Below are 18,654 nucleotides of genomic sequence, written 5' to 3' on the forward strand. Positions count from 1 at the left end.
ACTTAAAATGTACATATTCTGATAACCCAGTATCATGGAAAATTTTTATTTTAATAGCCTAGTATCATACAAGCTTTTTATTTCCCCATCTCCCCAATATGGTTCCTTGAAAATATCAAGAATCTGATAATGCCCATTTGTATATTCCCTAATAATCTTTCCTATAACACAGTAATCTTACAAGACAAATTCGCTAAGGTGCTAGCAATTTTCAGTGTGCTGAGAGTCAATGTTTTATCTTTTCGATATTTCTTCTTTAATTGTAAATTTATGATCTCTTAACATAAGCATTCTTTAGGGACCTTGCTTTTTAAAATTTTTTCTTTCTTTTTTTTTTAAGTATACACTCAGTCGTTACAGTATATCAATACTAAGAAATAATTAGTTAAGATAACTCTGCAGGCAGCAATATTATAGTAGTACCTTATACCCTAAAATTATGGAGTTATACTCTTCTTTTTATTTTTAGCTAATACTCATTGATTACCTAAGTAGTGGGCCATGCACTAGGCATTTTCTCATTGTAAAAATACTGGAATTTCTTGGCCAGGTGCAGTACGGGCTCATGCCTGTAATCCCAGCACCTTGGGAGGCTGAGGCAGGAAGATCACTTGAGGCCAACCTGGGCAACATAGTGAAACCCCTCTACTAAAAATAGAAAAATTAGCCGGGCATGATGGTGCACATCTGTAATCCCAGCTACTCAGGAGGCTAAGGCAGAAGAATTGCTTGAACCCAGGAGGCAGGCATTGCAGTGAGACGAGATCATGCCACTGCATGCCAGCCTAAGCAACAGAGTGACACTCTGTCTCTAAATATATAAAGAAAAATATTGGAATTTCCCTAGATAAATTTTAACTACCTCCAAAAAGAACATTCAATTAATATTAAATATTTATTGTGGGCCATGTGTGACTTGGGCCAAGACCCATGATATAGATTTCCCGGAAGAGCATGTGCTTACTAATTATTCTTCTCTAAAATTACTAAAATGAAGATTACCTACAAAATTCTCTCCAAACAACTTGTTTATTTTGGCAATGTAATAAGGTAGGATAAGAAAAATCTATAAAAATGCAAAGAAATAGAAAAGAAAAGCTCTCCAAGTAAAGACCTTTTGACATATTTCCTGTTCCTCCTATCTTGTAAATTACCTAGGGACAGTTTCTCATTGGCCATGATTTTCCACCATTAATGTCAGTGCTTACTACAAAGATATGAAAGGTGCAAATGTTAGAATGTTTAGGTGCATTGTACATTAATTAAATAACTTACAAGAAAAATAATACTGGATAATTGGCAAATATAAAGATTTATTTCATTATTGTATGTGTCACAGCATTCCCCACTGCCCACCCCCTGACCTTAGCTTTTTTAACTTCTCTTTTAAAATTAAACATCTTAGATCCCGATAGACAAAATTACTTATTGGGCAAAGGTAAGGAAATCCAAGCAGACAGAAGAGAGAAGAGTGTCACAACTATAAGTCAGAATAAGGAAAACAAGAAGGAGCAGCCTGGGCTACAATTCAGATATACAAAAAAAGTAAGTGTTAAGGACTATTGTCTGGACAGAGGACTTGGGTGTGAGAAAAAAATATTGATGTCTAATGTGAGGGAGGAATAAAGACCTTTATTTGGTGCTCTTTGTCTAGCAGACCCCACGGAGTACATGAAATTTTTGATCAAAGTTTGAAATGTGAGCACGTTCCATCTGTGAGCTTAGACTGAATTGTACAATGACTGCAGTGTAAGTTCCGACATAAGCATATACAGAAAAGTTGTTCTTTATGTTGACAAATACTATACAGTAAGTACCACATGGGAGCAATTATTTGATATCTGATCCTTTCAGTTTTAATAGAGCACTAACATTTTTATGATTTATTCTCCAATGCCATGACTCAAAAACAACCTCAAAAAATAACTCAATAAAATATATTTCATGTATATACAAAACCCATCTATGAAAAACATTTCAAGTCTGACCTTCTCTCTCTGGAGTGAGCTTCTGTCTAAGAAGATGGTTTACAATGGAGCTCATGCTGATAAAGCACTGATGGCCCAGAGTGTCCCAGTTCATGCTGCTCAGGATGTTTATTGCCTCACAGATCTCATCACAGTGAATGTACTGGAAGATGATGTCTACCAGGCCCAGCTGTCCTTGAGTGAAGACACCTATCACAAAACGTGGAAAACCAGGTGAATCTTTTAAAATAAAAGTAGAATAACAAAAAGAGTTAACTTTTCCATAAAGAAAAAAACCTATATTGCTTGCATAAGTGCTAGAAATGTGGGACTGATCTCCTTCTCAACTAATATTTGCTGTAAGATACACTGGTACAACAAAAACACATCTGTTGATCCTTTTAAAATGAAAGAAAATTCACTTTTACTCTTAGGACCAAGAGCATAAAACAAAGACTGGGGGGTGGTATTCTGTTGTGGTTTTATTGTCTTTTAAATATGGCTGACCTCATTTGAAATTAATAATTTCTGTGTATTAAATGACAATAAGTACTAGAGCTGTTAAACAGATTTTTGCTTGTTTGTTTTATGTAACTTTTTTAATCTTTTCAAAATGGTAGGTTACAAAATCTTTTTTTCTTCAATGTTTACTGATTAAAGTCTAAAAAACTTCCTCTCAGTACAAATAATCATGAAAGAAAATGAAAAAACATATGTGAAATTACTTTCTAAGCCACAAAGTATTATAAAATATTACTGTAATTCTTTTTATTACTATCATCATCATTTAACTGGAATAGTTATAGGCTTCAGGATTTTAAAAAATGTATTAGTTCATGAGAAAGATGCTAAAATTTTTCATACTAACTTCAAATCACATCAAAATGAAAACTTGTGCTATTAACAGGACTCAACTTGATAGGGAATCTGGGGAATTGCCCTGACTATACTAAGCAGTAAAACTTTACTATTCCTTTTGTGTTGGTAAAATCAAAGAATGTGACTGTCCAAAAACCTTCATGAGCCTGCAGTCAAGCATTGGAAGTCCTCATAAATCAGGGTGGTTCCTTAGCAGTAGATATTAATCCATAGGAACTTTGCAGGAAACCAAAAATATCTGAGGTCTGTTAACTCCACCTATACCCTATTAATACTTCTACTAGTAACAAGAGAAAGAACTCATCTATTGAGAAGAAAAGCTAACATATAATCATAATAAAATCATTGAAAAGTGATAAAGAGAAAACCTCAAAAGGCAACCACAGAAAAAACAAATACACTGGATATACAAAAAAGCAAAGATATGAATGATTACAGACTTTGCATCTAAAATTATGTAATCCAGAAAACAATAACAAGACATTTTAAAAGTACTGAGAGGTAAAAAGTAAATTAATCTAGAATTCTACACCTTTACAAAAACGATCCAAAATTCATGAAGAAAGATAACAATCCTTAAATTCACCTAATAACAGAGCTGTGAAATAATAAAGCAAAAATGGACAGAACTAAAAGGAGAAAAACCCAGATCTAAAATCATAATTGGTGCCTAGGGCTGGTGGCTCATGCCAGTAATCTGAGCACTTTGGGAGGCCAAGGCAGGCGGACTGCTTGAGGTCAGGAGTTCAAGACAGGCATGGCAAACATGGCGAAACAGTCTTTACTAAAAACACAAAAATTAGCCAGGTGTGGTGGCAGGGGCCAGTAATCACAGCTACTCGGGAGGCTGCAGCAGGAGAATCGCTTGCATCTGGGAGGTGGAGGTTGCGTTGAACCGAGATCACACCACTGCACTCCAGCCTGGGTGACAGAGTGAGACTCTGTCTCAATCAATTAATCAATCAATCGATCAAATTATAATTGGAGATTTCAGCACTTTTACTAATCAAGAGAATATGTAAGCAAAAAATTCATAAGTATAGGAAATACTTGAAAAACACTATCAATGAATTTGACCTAACGGACATTTATAAAACACTGCACCCAACCACAGTAAAATACATTCTTTTTAAGTGCACACAGAACATTGAACAAGATAGAGCATATTCTGGGTAATATAATGAAGCTAAATACATTTAAAAGTTTTAAAATCATAAGAGCATTTTCTCGGACCACAACAGAATTAAATATCAATAAGAAAAATTATCTGGAAAATCTCCAAATATTTAGAAGTTAAGCAACATCCTTCTAAATAACCTATCGGTCAAAGAAAAAAATATCACAAAGTATATTAGAAAACATTTTTAATTGAATTAAAGTAAGACCCAAAGTAAACAGAAGGAAGGAAATAATAAAGACAATAAATAGGAAATAGCAAATATAGAAAAATCAATGAATTCAATAGCTTGTTCTTTCAAAAGATCAGTAAAATTGACAAACTTCTGTCTCAGCTGAGAAAAAAGAGAGATGATACAATTACCAAAATAAGAATGATCACTACAGAACTACTGACATTTAAAATCAGTGAATAATTAGTTTTTATCTGAATAAATATAACCTAAATGAAATGGATTTCTTAAAAGACCCAAACTATCAAAGCTCACTCAAGAAGGAATAAACTTGAATGGCTCTATATTATTTAAATTTGAAGTCATTGTTAAAAAAAAATTTACACATATACACACACACACACACACGTGCACCAATGCACACACATAATTAAACACGACCTGCATATTAAGATGTTTTCACTGGTGAATTCTCTCAAACATTAATGGAAGAAATAATAAAGCCAGGAACAGTGGCGCACACCTATTGTTCCAGCCTCACAGGAGGCGAAGGTGGAAGGACTGCTTGAGCCCAAGAGTTTTAAGTCCAACCTGGGCAAGATAGCAAGACTGTGTCTCTAAAAAAAATAGTAATACGTAAAAAAAAAAAAAAAAATTAACAAAAGAGGAAATAACATAAATTCAATACAATTCAAATTACAAGACAGAATACTTCCCAACTCATTTCATGTAGTTAGAATTACACTGACACCAAAAATGAAGATATTACAATAAAAAGAAAACTACAGACCAATATTTCCCATAAACAAACACAAAAACCCTTAACATAATATTAGCAAATCCAGCAATATATTAAAAAGATAATATATCATGAACAAGCAAGATTACTCCCACAAATGCAAGGTTGCTTAAACATGTGAAAGCCAATCAATATAATTTACCTTATGATGAGAAGAAAGAAAAAAAACCTATAATCATTTCAATTGCTGCAGAAAAAGCACTTGAAAAAAATTCAACATCCACTCAAGATAATATATGTCAGCAGACTGGGAATGGAAAGGGACTTCCTCAATGTAATACCATCATACTTATAGTGAAAGATTGAACGTTTTCCACCAAAGATTGGAAACAAAGCAAGGATGTCCTCTCTTACCATGTCTATTTAATATTGTACCAGATGTCCTAGCTGTAACAAGTGAAGAGAATAAAATAAAAAGCACACAGTTTAGATAAGATGATGTAAAACTTCTAAATCCAGTTGTCATGATCATCTATGTAGAAAATCCTAAGGATTCCAAGTCACTTCAGCTAAGAATGAGTTTAACAGGATTGCAGGATATATGGTCAATATTTTAAAATTTTATTTCTACATAATCCCAATGAACAATAAAAATTGTAATTAAAAATATTTACAATATAATCCAAAAACATAAAATACTTAGGGATAAATATAACAAAAGCATGTACAAGACCTTTACACTTAAAATTATAGAACTATGCAGAGAGAAACTAATGAAAACCTAAATAACTGGAGGGAGGTACTACTTTTATGGATTAGGATACTCAATATTGTTAAGAATCATTCCTCCCTAAAATGATCTATAGATACAACACAATCTCAGTCAAAATCCCATCAGGTGAAACAAGCCACTTTCAAAACTATATAGAAATGGAAAGGATCTAGAATAGTCAAAATAATAGGAAAAAGAAGAATAAAGTTGAAAGACTAACAGTACCCGATTTCAAGACTTACTGTAAAACCACTTAATGTAAAGCCACAGGAATTAAGTCAGAATGGTACTTGCTTAAGTACAGACATTTAATTCACTAAAAGACAATACAGTTATTGATAGGTCAAAGTAATTCAATGGGAGAAAGAATACTCTTTCTGACCACTGGTGCTGGAACAATAAATATTCATATTAAAAATTAATCTCAACCCATACCTCATACCATATGCAAAAAATTAACATGAAATAGACCATAAACCTAAATGTAAGAGCTAAGCCCACAAAACTTCTAGAAGAAAATCCCTGTGACCCTACATTAAACAGTTTTCTTAGGACATGAAAAGCAAAAGCCATAAAACAAAGAACATTATGAATTGAATTTCATTAAAATTAAAAACTTCTGCTACTTTATACACAATGATAAAATAATGAAAGGGTAAACTACAGGCTGAAAGAAGATATTCACAATACAAGTATCTTACAAAGACCTTGTATTCATAAAATATATATTAAAAACCTCTAACGACTCAAGAATAAGTAAACAAAAAATTCAATTAAATTTGGGCAAAAGATTTGAAGACACTTCATCAATTCCAAAGACGCTCAATTCCAACAGTCACCAGAGAAATGCAAATTAATACCATGACACACTTACTAGAATGGGTAAAATTAAAATGACCATTAATTTCAAGTGTTAGAACTTGGAGCAAATAGAGTTGCCATAAATTGCTGATATGCTAAATGACACAATCATTTTAGAAAACAGTTCTGGCCGGGCGCGGTGGCTCACGCCTGTAATCCCAGCACTTTGGGAGGAGGCCGAGGCCGAGTAGGATCGAGGTCAGGAGATCCCGAGACCATCCTGGCTATGCAGTGAAACCTGTCTCTACTAAAATGCAAAAAAAAAAAAAATTAGCTGGTGGCCAGTGAGCCTGTAGTCCCAGCTACTCGGGAGGCTGAGAGGCAGGAGAATGGCGTGAACCGGGAGAAGTGGAGCTTGCAGTGAGCGAGATGGCATCACTGCACTCCCAGCCTGGGCGACAGGCAGACTCTGTCTCAAAAAAAAAAAAAGAAAAGAAAACAATTTCTTCTAAAGTTAAACAAACACTTAGCATATGGCCCAGTCATTTTAAACTTGTAGGTTTTTGACAAGAGAAATGAAAATATATATTCATATAAAGATTTATAGATGAAAGTACATAGCATTTTTAATCTGTTAGCAAAAACCTGGAAACAAACCAAATGTCCATCAATATGTGAAAGGATTAAAAAACTGTGGTACAGAAATACAAAAAACCCTCAGAGGATATTAGAAACACCTCTATGCACTCAAGCTAGAAAACCTAGAAGATATGAATAAATTTCTGGGAATGTACACCCTGTCAAGATTGAATCAGGAAGAACCTGAATGCCTGAACAGACCAATGACAAGCTCCAAAACTGAATCACTAATAAAAAGGCTACCACCAGAAAAAGCTTAGGACCAAACAACTCACAGCCAAATTCTACCACGTGTATAAAGAAGAGTGGTACCATTCCTACTGACACTATTCCAAAAAAATGAAGAGGAAGGACTCCCTAACTCATTCTATGAGGCCAGCATCATCTTGATACCAAAATCTGGCAGAGAGACAACAAAGAAAGGAAACTTATGACCAATATCCTTGATAAACATAGATGTAAAAATCCTCAACAAATACTAGCAAACCAAATCCAGCAGCACATCAAAATGAAAATCTACCACAAATAAGTAAGTTTTATCCTTAGATGTAAGTTTAGGTCAACATACGCAAATCACTAAATGTGATTCATTACATAAACAGAATGAAAAACAAAAACCACATGATCATCTCAATAGACACAGAAAAGGCTTTCAATAAAATCCAACCTCCCTTCATGTTAAAAAAAAAAAAAAAAAACCTCAACAAACTAGGCATTGCAGGAATATACGTAAGAATAATAATCTATGACAGATCCACAGTCAACATCATACTGAATGGGCAAAAGCTGGAAAACTGGAACAAGACAAGGATGCCCTCTCTCACCACTCCTGTTCAATATAGAACTGGAAGTCCTAGCCAGAGCCATCAAGTGAGAGAAAGAAATAAAATACATCCAAATAGAAGACAGGAAGTCAAACTATCTCTGTTTGTAGAAAATATGATTCTATACCTGGAAACCCCATAGTCTCTACCCAGAAGCTCCTAGATCTGAGAAACAATTTCAGCAAAATTTCACGATACAAAACTAAAGTATACAAATCAGTAATATTTCCATACACCAACGACATCCAAGCTGAGAGCCAAATAAGCAACACAATCCCATTCACAATAGCCACAGAATAAAACACCAGGAAATACAGCTAACCACAGAGGTAAAAGATCTCTACAACAGGAATGACAAAACACTGCTCAAAGAAATCAGAGATGACACAAACAAATAGAAAAACATTCAAAGCTCATGGATAGGTAGAATCGATATCATTAAAATGGCTTTGCTGCCCAAAGCAATTTACAGATCTAATGCTATTCCTATCAAACTACCAATGACATTCTTCACAAAATTAGAAAAAAAAAAAACTAATTTGAGATCCGTTCCAGATGGCCGAATACGAACAGCTCTGGTCTGCAGCTCCCAGCATGACTGACGCAGAAGACGGGTGATTTCTGCATTTCCAACAGAGCCTCGGCTGGTGATACCCAGGCAAACAGGGTCTGGACTGGACCTCCAGCAAACTCCAACAGACCAGCAACTGAGGGACCTGACTGTCAGAAGGAAAACTTACAAACAGAAAGGAATGGCATCAACATCAACAAAAAGGGCATCTACACTAAAACCCCATCTGTAGGTCACCAACATCAAAGACCAAAGGTAGATAAAACCACAAAGATAAGGAGAAATCAGAAGAGAAAAGCTGAAAATTCTAAAAACCAGAGCACCTCTTCTCCTCCCAAGGATCACAGCTCCTCGCCAGCAATGGAACAAAGCTGGAAGGAGAATGACTTTGACGAGTTGACAGAAGTAGGCTTCAGAAGGTTGGTAATAACAAACTTCTTCAAGCTAAAGGAGCACATTCAAACCCATCGCAAAGAAGCTAAAAACCTTGAAAAAAGTTAGACAAATGGCTAACTAGAATAAACAGTGTAGAAAGGAACTTAAATGACCTGACGGAGCTGAAAACCATGGCATGAGAACTTCGTGAGGCATGTACAAGCTTCAGTAGCCGATTCGATCAAATGGAAGAAAGGTGATTGAAGATCAAATTAATGAAATAAAATGAGAAGACAAAGTTGCAGAAAAAAAGAGGAAAAAGAAACGAATAAACCCTCCATGAAATATGGGTGAAAAGACTAAATCTAGATTTGATAGGTATACCTAAAAGTGATGGGGAGAATGGGACCAAGTTGGAAAATACTCTTCAGGATATTATCCAGGAGAACTTCCCCAACCTAGCAAGACAGGCCAACATTCAAATTCAGGAAACACAGAGCACACCACGAAGATACTCCTCAAGAAGACCAACTCCAAGACACATAATCATCAGATTCACCAAGGCTGAAATGAAGGAAAAAATGTTAAGGGCAGTCAGAAAGAAAGGTCGGCTTACCCACAAAGGGAATTCCATCAGACTACCAGTGGATCTGCTTGCAGAAACTCTACAAGTCAGAAGTGGGTGGGGGCCAATATTCAACATTCTTAAAGAAAATAATTTCAACCCAGAATCTCATATCCAGCCAAACTAAGCTTCATAAGTGAAAAAGAAATAAAATCTTTTACAGACAAGCAAATGCTGAGAGATTTTGTCACCACCAGGCATGCCTTACAAGACCTCCTGAAGGAAGCACTAAATATGGAAAGAAACAACCGGTACCAGCCACTGCAAAAACATGCCAAATTATAAAGACCATCAATGCTATGAAGAAACTGCATCAATTAACAGGCAAAATAACCAGCTAACATCATAATGACAGGATCAAATTCACACATAACAATATTGACCTTAAATGTAAATGGGCTAAATGTCCCAATTAAAAGACACGAACTGGCAAATTGGATAAAGAGTTAAGACCCATCGGTGTGCTATATTCAGGAGACCCATTTCACGTGCAGAGACACATATAGGCTCAAAATAAAGGGATGGAAGAAGACCTACAAAGCACATGGAAAGCAAAAAAGGACAGGGGTTGCAATCCTAGTCTCTGATAAAACAGACTTTAAACCAACAAAGATCAAAAAATACAAAGGTCATTACATAATGGTAAAGGGATCAATTCAACAAGAAGAGCTAACTATCCTAAATATATATGCACCCAGATTCATGAAGCAAGTCCTAAGAGACATACAGAGAGACTTAGACTCCCACACAATAATAATGGGAGACTTTAACAGCCCACTGTCAATATTCAACAGATCAATGACACAGAAGGTTAACAAGGATATCCAGGACTTGAACTCACCTCTGCACCAAGCAGACCTAACAGACATCTACAGAATTCTCCACCCCAAATCAACAAAATATACATTCTTCACAGCACCACAGTGCACTTACTCTAAAACTGACCACATAATTGGAAATAAAGCACTCCTCGGCAAATGAAAAAGAACAGAAATTATAACAAACTGTCTCTCAGACCATAGTGCAATCAAATTAGAACTCAGGATTAAGAAACTCAATCAAAACTGCACAACTATATGGAAACTGAACAACCTGCTCCTGAATGACTATGGGGTACATAACGAAATGAAGGCAGAAATAAAGATGTTCTTTGAAACCAATGAGAACAAAGATACAACATACCAGAATCTCTGGGACACATTTAAAGCAGTGTGTAGAGGGAACCTTATAGCACTAAATGTCCACAAGAGACAGCAGAAAAGATCTAAAATCAACACCCTAACATCACAATGAAAAGAATAGAGAAGCAAGAGCAAACACATTCAAAACCTAACAGAAGGCAAGAAATAACTAAGATCAGAGCAGAACTGAAAGAGATAGAGACACAAAACAACCCTTCAAAAAATCAATGAATCCAGGAGCTGGTTTTTTGAAAAGATCAACAAAATTGATAGACTGCTAGCAAGACTAACAAAGAAGAGAGAAGAATCAAATAGATGCAATAAAAAATGATATAGGGGATATCACCACTGATCCCACAGGAACACAAATTACCGTCAGAGAATACTGTAAACACCTCTATGCAAATAGACTAGAAACCCTAGAAGAAATTGATAAATTCCTGGACATATGCAGTCTCCGTAGACTAAAACAGGAAGAAGTTGAATCTCTGAATAAACCAATAACAGGCTCTAAAATCGAGGCAATAATAATAGTATACCAACCAAAAAATGTCCAGGACCAGATGGATTCACAGTCAAATTCTACCAGAGGTACAAAGAGGAGCTGGTACCATTCCTTCTGAAACTATTCCAATCAATAGAAAAAGAGGGAATCCTCCCTAACTCATTTTATGAGGCCAGCATCATCCTGATACAAAAGCCTGGCAGAGACACAACAAAAAAAGAGAATTTTAGACCAATATCCCTGATGAACATCAATGCAGAAATCCTCAATAAAATACTGGCAAATCGAATCCAGCAGCACATCAAAAAGCTTATCCACCACGATCAAGTTGGCTTCATCCCTGGGATGCAAGGCTGGTTCAACATATGCAAATCAATAAATGTAATTCATCACATAAACAGAACCAAAGACAAAAATCACATGATTATCTCAATAGATGTAGAAAAGGCCTTCAACAAAATTCAACAGCCCTTCATGCTAAAAACTCTCAATAAATTCAGTATTGATGGAACGTATCTCAAAATAATAAGAGCTATTTATGACAAACCCACAGCCAATATCATACCGAATGGGCAAAAACTGGAACTGGCATCCTTGTCTTGTGCCCTTTGAAAACCGGCACAAGACAAGGATGCCCTCTCTCACCACTCCTATTCAAAATAGTGTTAGAAGTTCTGGCTAGGGCAATCAGGCAAGAGAAAGAAATAAAGGGTATTCAATTAGGAAAAGAGGAAGTCAAATTGTCCCTGTTTGCAGATGACATGATTGTATATTTAGAAAACCCCATCATCTCAGCTCAAAATCTCCTTAAGCTGATAAGCAACTTCAGCAATGTCTCAGGATACAAAATCATTGTGCAAAAATCACAAGCATTCTTATACACCAATAACAGACAAAGAGAGAGCCAAATCATGAGTGAATTCCCATTCAAAACTGCTACAAAGAGAATAAAATACCTAGGAATCCAACTTACAAGGGACATGAAGGACCTCTTCAAGGCAAACTACAAACCACTGCTCAATAAAATAAAAGAGGACACAAACAAATGGAAGAACATTCCATGCTCATGAATAGGAAGATTCAATATCGTGAAAATGGCTATACTGCCTAAGGTAATTTATAGATTCAATGCCATCCCCATCAAGCTACCAATGACTTTCTTCACAAAATTGGAAAAAACTACTTTAAAGTTCATATGGAATCAAAAAAGAGCTTGCATGGCCAAGACAATCCTAAGCTAAAAGAGCAAAGCTGGAGGCATCATGCTACCTGACTTCAAACTATACTACAAAGCTACAGTAACCAAAACAGCATGGTACTGGTACCAAAACAGATATATACACCTACGGAACAGAACAGAGGCCTCAGAAATAACACCACACATCTATAACAATCTGATCTTTGGCAAACCTGACAAAAACAAGAAATGGGGAAAGGATTCCCTATTTAAGAAATGGTGCTGGGAAAACTGGCTAGCTGTATGTAGAAAGCTGAAACTGGATCCCTTCCTTACACCTTATATAAAAATTAATTCAAGATGGATTAAAGACTTAAATGTTAGGCCTAAAACCATGAAACACCTTAGAAGAAAACCTAGGCAATACCATTTAGGTCATAGGCATGGGCAAGGACTTCATGACTAAAACACCAAAAGCAATGGCAACAAAAGCCAAAATTGACAAATAGGATCTAATTAAACTAAAGAGCTTCTGCACAGCTAAAGAAACTACCATCAGAGTGAATAGGTAACCTACAGAATGGAAGAAAATTTTTGCAATCTACCCATCTGACAAAGGGCTAATATCCAGAATCTACAAAGAACCTAAATTTACAAGAAAAAAAACAACCCCATCAAAAAGTGGGCAAAGGATATGAACAGACACTTCTCAAAAGAAGACATCTATGCAGCCAACAGACACATGAAAAAATGCTCATCGTCACTGGTCATCAGAGAAATGCAAATCAAAACCACAATGAGATACCATCTCACGCCAGTTAGAATGGCGATCATTAAAAAGTCAGGAAACAACAGATGCTGGAGAAGATGTGGAGAAATAGGAACACTTTTACACTGTTGGTGAGACTGTAAACTGGTTCGACCATTGTGGAAGACAGTGTGGTGATTCCTCAAGGATCTAGAACTAGAAATACCATTTGACCCAGCAATCCCATTACTTGGTATATACTCAAAGGATTATAAATCATGCTACTATAAAGACACATGCACACGTATGTTTATTGCGGCACTATTCACAATAGCAAATACTTGGAACCAACCCAAATATCCACCAGTGATAGACTGGATTAAGAAAATGTGGCACATATACACCATAGAATACTATGCAGCCATAAAAAAGGATGAGTTCATGTCCTTTGCAAGGACATGGATGAAGTTGGAAACCATCATTCTCAGCAAACTATCACAGAGACAGAAAACCAAACCCCGCATGTTCTCACTCATAGGTGGGAATCGAACAATGAGAACACTTGGACATAGGGCAGGGAACATCACACACTGTGGCCTGTCGGGGGTGGGGGTTTGGGGAAGGGATAGCATTACGAGAAATACCTAATGTAAATGACTAGTTGATGGGTGCAGCAAACCAACATATCACATGTATACCTATTTATCAAACCTGATTGTGCACATGTACCCTAGAACTTAAAGCATAATAAAAATAAATAAATAAATAAGAGAAAAAAAGATAAACTAATTTAAAATTCATATGGAACCAAAAAAAGAGCCTGAATAGCTAATGCAATCCTAAACAAAAAGAACAAATCTGGAGGCATAACAACATACCCAACTTCAAACTATACCACAATGCTACAGTGACCAAAACACCATGGCACTGGTACAAAAACAGACACAGAGACCAGTGAAACAGAATAGAGAGCCCAGAAATAATGCTACACACCTACAACCATCTGATCTTTGACAAAGTCAACAAAAACAAGCAGGGAAAGGACTTCTTTTTCAATATTGTACTGAGATAACTGGCTAGCCATACACAGAAGATTGAAACTGGACCCCGTCTTTACACCATATACAAAAATCAAATCAAGATGGATTAAAGACTTAAATGTAAAACCTAACACTATGAAAACCCTGAAAGGTAACCTAGGAAATACCATTTGGGCAGAGGCCCTGGCAAAGATTTCATGACAAAGGCGCCACAAACAATTGCAACAAAACCAAAAATTGACAAATGAGACCTAATTAAACTAAAGAGCTTCTGCACAGCAAAAGAAACAATCAACAGAGTAAAGAGACAACCTACAGAATGGGAGAAGATATTTGCAAATTATGCATCTGACAAAGGTTTAGTATCCAGAATCTATAAGTAACTTAAACAAATGAACAACCAAAACACAAACAACCCCATTAACAAGTAGGCAAAGAACATAGACAGTTCAAAAGAAGACACACATGCAGACTACAACCATATGAAAAAAATGCTCAACATCACTAATTATCAGAGAAATGCAAATCAAAACCACAATGAGATACCATCTCATATCAGTCAGAATGGCTGTTACTAAGTTTAAAAAAAAAAACAAAAACCAGATGCTGGTGAGGGTGCAGAGAAAAGAGAACGCTTATACACTGCTAGTGGGAATGTAAATTAGTTCAGACATCATGGAAAGCAGTTTAGTCATTTCTCAAAGAACTTGAAACAGAGTTGCCATTCAACCCAACAATCTCATTACAGGGGTATATACTCAAAGAAATATAAATTGTTCTACTATAAAGACACATGCACACGTATGTTTGTCACAGCATTATTCACAATAGCAAAAACTTGGAATCAAACCAAATACCCATCAACAGTAGATTGGATAAAGAAAATGTGGTACATATACACCATGTAATACTACATAGCCATAAAACAGAATGAGATCGTATGCTTTGCAGCAAGATGGATGCAGCTGGAGGCCATTATCCTAAATGAAATAACACAGGAATAGAAAACCAAATGCCACATTTCTCACTTATAAGTGGGAGCTAAACATTGAGTACTTACAGACACTAAGAAGGGAACAATAGACAGGGCCTAGTTGAGGGTGGAGGGTGGGAGGATGGTAAGTATCGAAAAACTGCCTATCGAATACTGTACTTATTACCTGGGTGATGAAATAATCAAAACACCAAACCCCCAAGACATGAAATGTACCTATAAAATAAACCTGTACATGTACCTCTGAACCTAAAAATAAAAGTTAAAAAAATTGTGGTGTATTGACATAATGAACTACCTCTCAGTAAGATAAACAAACAAACAAACAAAATACAAAAATACACACTAACATCGAAGATTCTCACAGAATAATGCCGAGTGAAAGTACCAAGACACAAGAGTACCTACTACATGATCCCATTTCTATGAAACTCTAGAAAAGGCAAATCTAATCTATTTTTTTATCTAAAAAAATGTTTTTTATAGATTTAGGGATACAAGTGCAGTTGTGTTACATGGATATATTGCATTGATGAAGTTGAGGCTTTTACTGTACCGATCACCCAAATAGTGAACATTGTACTCAATAGGCAGTATTTCATCCCCCACCCCTCTCCCACCCTCCCACCTTTTGGAGTCTCCAGTGTCTATTATGCCACTCTGTATGTCCATGTGTACCCACTGTTTAGCTCCCACCTATAAATGAGAATGTGCAGTTTTTGACTTTGTTTTACAGGCCATTTCACTTAGGATAATGGCCTCTAGATCCATCCATGTTGCTGCAAAGGACATGAGCAAATATAATCTATAATAATGGAAAGCATATCAATACTTATCAGCTTCCAGAGAGGTGGGAATTAACTGAAAAGGGCCTTGAGAGAATTTTTTGGGATAATGGAAATGTTCTATATTATGATTGTGGTGGTAATCATGAGGATATATACATTTGCTAAAACTCATTGAACCGTAGTTTGTTGTTGTTGTTGTTGTTGTTGTTTTGAGAAGGAGTTACGCTCTTGCTGCCCAGGCTGGAGTGCAATGGTGCAATTTTGGCTCACTGCATCCTCTGCCTCCTGGGTTCAAACGGTTCTCCCTGTCTCAGCCTTCTGAGTAGCTGGGATTACAGGCATGTGCCACCGTACCCAGGTAATTTTTTTGTATTTTTAGTAGTGACGGGGTTTCACCATGTTGGTAAGTCTGGTCTCGAACTCCTGACCTCAGGTGATCCACCCACCTCGGCCTCCTAAAGTGCTGGGATTACAGGTGTGAGCCACCGCGCCTGGCCTTAACTGTACATTTTAAATGTTTGCATTTTATTTATGTAAATTATACCTCAATAAACTTGATTTAAAAATTCATCATCACTCTAGTTTGAAGAAAGTAGAATGTTGTCTAGAATAAAAGTTCATTTTAAATGATATGAGATCCAATTTTAAGATGACTAGGCATCTAACAAAGTGTCTAGCACTTTCAGCAATAAATTACCTAATACCACTTGGGTAAAGTATAATGTTAAAATAACTATTTGAAAATAACTCTTGAGGAAAATTGCTTTGTACAAAATTTCTAAGAGAAAAATCATACTGTTTATTTTTTAGAAAGAGAGACAGACAGACATACACACACATACACAGGTTGCCTGTAATTTTCAAAGTTCTATGAGAGTGAAGATGTTAGCTTTACCTCTTGTTTAACATCATCACTTGAACATTTAACCTTTTCCCAACTTTGCAGACTCTATGAGGGCATCGTGGGGATACTCCAGGCAAATGGAATACTATCATCACAACATGGAAGGAGTGAATGTGAGAGCACACACCATGGCTGGGACGCTACAGCAGTGCAACTCAGCTGGGGAGATAAAGACCAAGTGGCAGGAAAGGGCTTATCAACCACTGAAGTATTTTTTTTTTTTCTTTTTTTAACTTTTATTTTAGCTTTGGGCTACATGTGTAGGTTTGCTACATAGGTAAACTCATATCATGGGGGCTTGTTGGACAGACTATTTCATCACCCAGGTATTAGGTTCAGTACCCACTAGTTACCTTTTCTGCTTCTCTCCCTCCTCCCAAACTCCACCCTCAAGTAGACCCCAGTGTTTGCTGTTCATTTGTTTGTGCTCATCAGTTATCAGCATTTAGCTCCTACTTATAAGTAAGAACGTGCAGTATTTGGTTTCCTGTTCCTGCATTTGTTTGCTAAGTATAACAGCCTCCAGCTCCATCCATGTTCCCACAAAAGACATTAAGTATTTCAAACTGGAGAATCCATGACCAAATCTGTACTGTTAGAAGGATCACTAGGATAGCACTCAGGGGATTAATTGGGGAGTAGGATGAGAAGACTGGAAGGCAGAAGAATATAGATACAGGGCCTCTGCTTGATCATGGTAAAATAGAGAAGGTCTAGATTAAAGCAATGACAGTGAGGCTGAATTGAATGAGATATTTCGGCTATATTTAGAAGGCCAAATTGATAGGATTTGGTCACTAATTGGATGTGGCATTAGGAGTGAGGGAGGATTCTAGAATGACTTTTGACTTGTACATTCCATCTGAATAATTGTACCATTCACCAAAAAGAAGAATACAAGAGGAAAAGCAGGTCTGGAGAGAAAAAAGATGACTTCATGTCTGCACATAATGAGTCTGAGGCACACATGCACATCCAAGAGAAGGTATTCAGTAAGCCAGATGAATATGTGGATGTGGAGTCAGGAATGGTCTGGGCTGGAGTCAGAGATCAGATAACAAAACTGAAAACAGAGTCTCAACCTGCACAAAGTGAAGGCTAAAAATGGAACCCTGGATGGCCCCAACATTTTCGTAAGTAAGCAGAAGAAGAGTATAAAAAAGTGACAGAAAGTTGCATTTGGGGTCATAGAAGGCTGTTTGATGAGGGTTCTGTGATAGTGGAAGTGGTCAGCAACCATCAAATGCTGCAAAGTCATCAAACAACGTAAGACAAATGTATTTATCAAGTATGAAGTCACTGGGGACTTTTCCAAGAGCAGTTCCAAGAGACCGCTGAAGATACAGCCAGAGCGCAGTGTTCTGAGGAGTGAGAAGTGAAGAAGCAGAGAAAAGGCAATGTTCAGTATTATTTCAGTGAGTTTGGCTATGAAACAAAGGTGAATATTAGATCAGTAACAGAGGGGAAACCATTTTAAGGAAGAGTTTTGTCAGTCTGTTTTTATGGTGTAGCTTGGGCCTGTTTATCTGCTGCTGTTCCAAGATAGATGGGGCCGGGGAGGGTGACAAAGTAAAGGTGTCAAAGGGAATGTTATGGGATCTACAGAGAAAATAGTGGTGACACTAGTCTTGGACAAGAGGAAGGGATCCTTTTTCACTGAACTGAGAGGGAAAGATTCATGTGCATATTGATAAATGGTTGGGTGGGTACATGGTAAGAAGCAGATAAACTTAATGAACTGACAAAATTTTGGTGAGATGCTCTGTTGAGAGGAAT

The 18,654-nt window shown here is 36.5% G+C and overlaps 1 protein-coding gene and 1 long non-coding RNA gene across 13 annotated transcripts in view; one reads left to right on the top strand and one right to left on the bottom strand.

Moving 5' to 3' along the window:
- WDPCP (WD repeat containing planar cell polarity effector) overlaps positions 1 to 18,654 on the bottom strand; it is a 479,815-nt gene that overhangs the window by 271,378 nt on the left and 189,783 nt on the right. For 11 of the 12 annotated variants that reach the window (XR_002516673.2, XR_002516674.2, XM_021924873.2 and 8 more), the window contains one exon: positions 1,989 to 2,177. The exons of the other annotated variant lie outside the window; for it this stretch is intronic. Coding sequence is in view for 9 of the 11 variants with exons in the window: in XM_021924873.2 (XP_021780565.1) it covers positions 1,989 to 2,177 (189 nt within the window). In the remaining 2 variants the exon portion in view is untranslated. The remainder of the gene's footprint in view (positions 1 to 1,988; positions 2,178 to 18,654) is intronic. 12 annotated transcript variants of the gene reach the window in all.
- Positions 2,131 to 17,067, top strand: LOC108581655. Its single transcript, XR_001894193.1, has 2 exons — positions 2,131 to 2,201; positions 16,921 to 17,067. It is a non-coding gene; the product is annotated as an uncharacterized LOC108581655 (long non-coding RNA).

Source organism: Papio anubis, chromosome 14, assembly GCF_008728515.1.
Source record: "Papio anubis isolate 15944 chromosome 14, Panubis1.0, whole genome shotgun sequence".
NCBI lineage: Eukaryota > Metazoa > Chordata > Mammalia > Primates > Cercopithecidae > Papio > Papio anubis.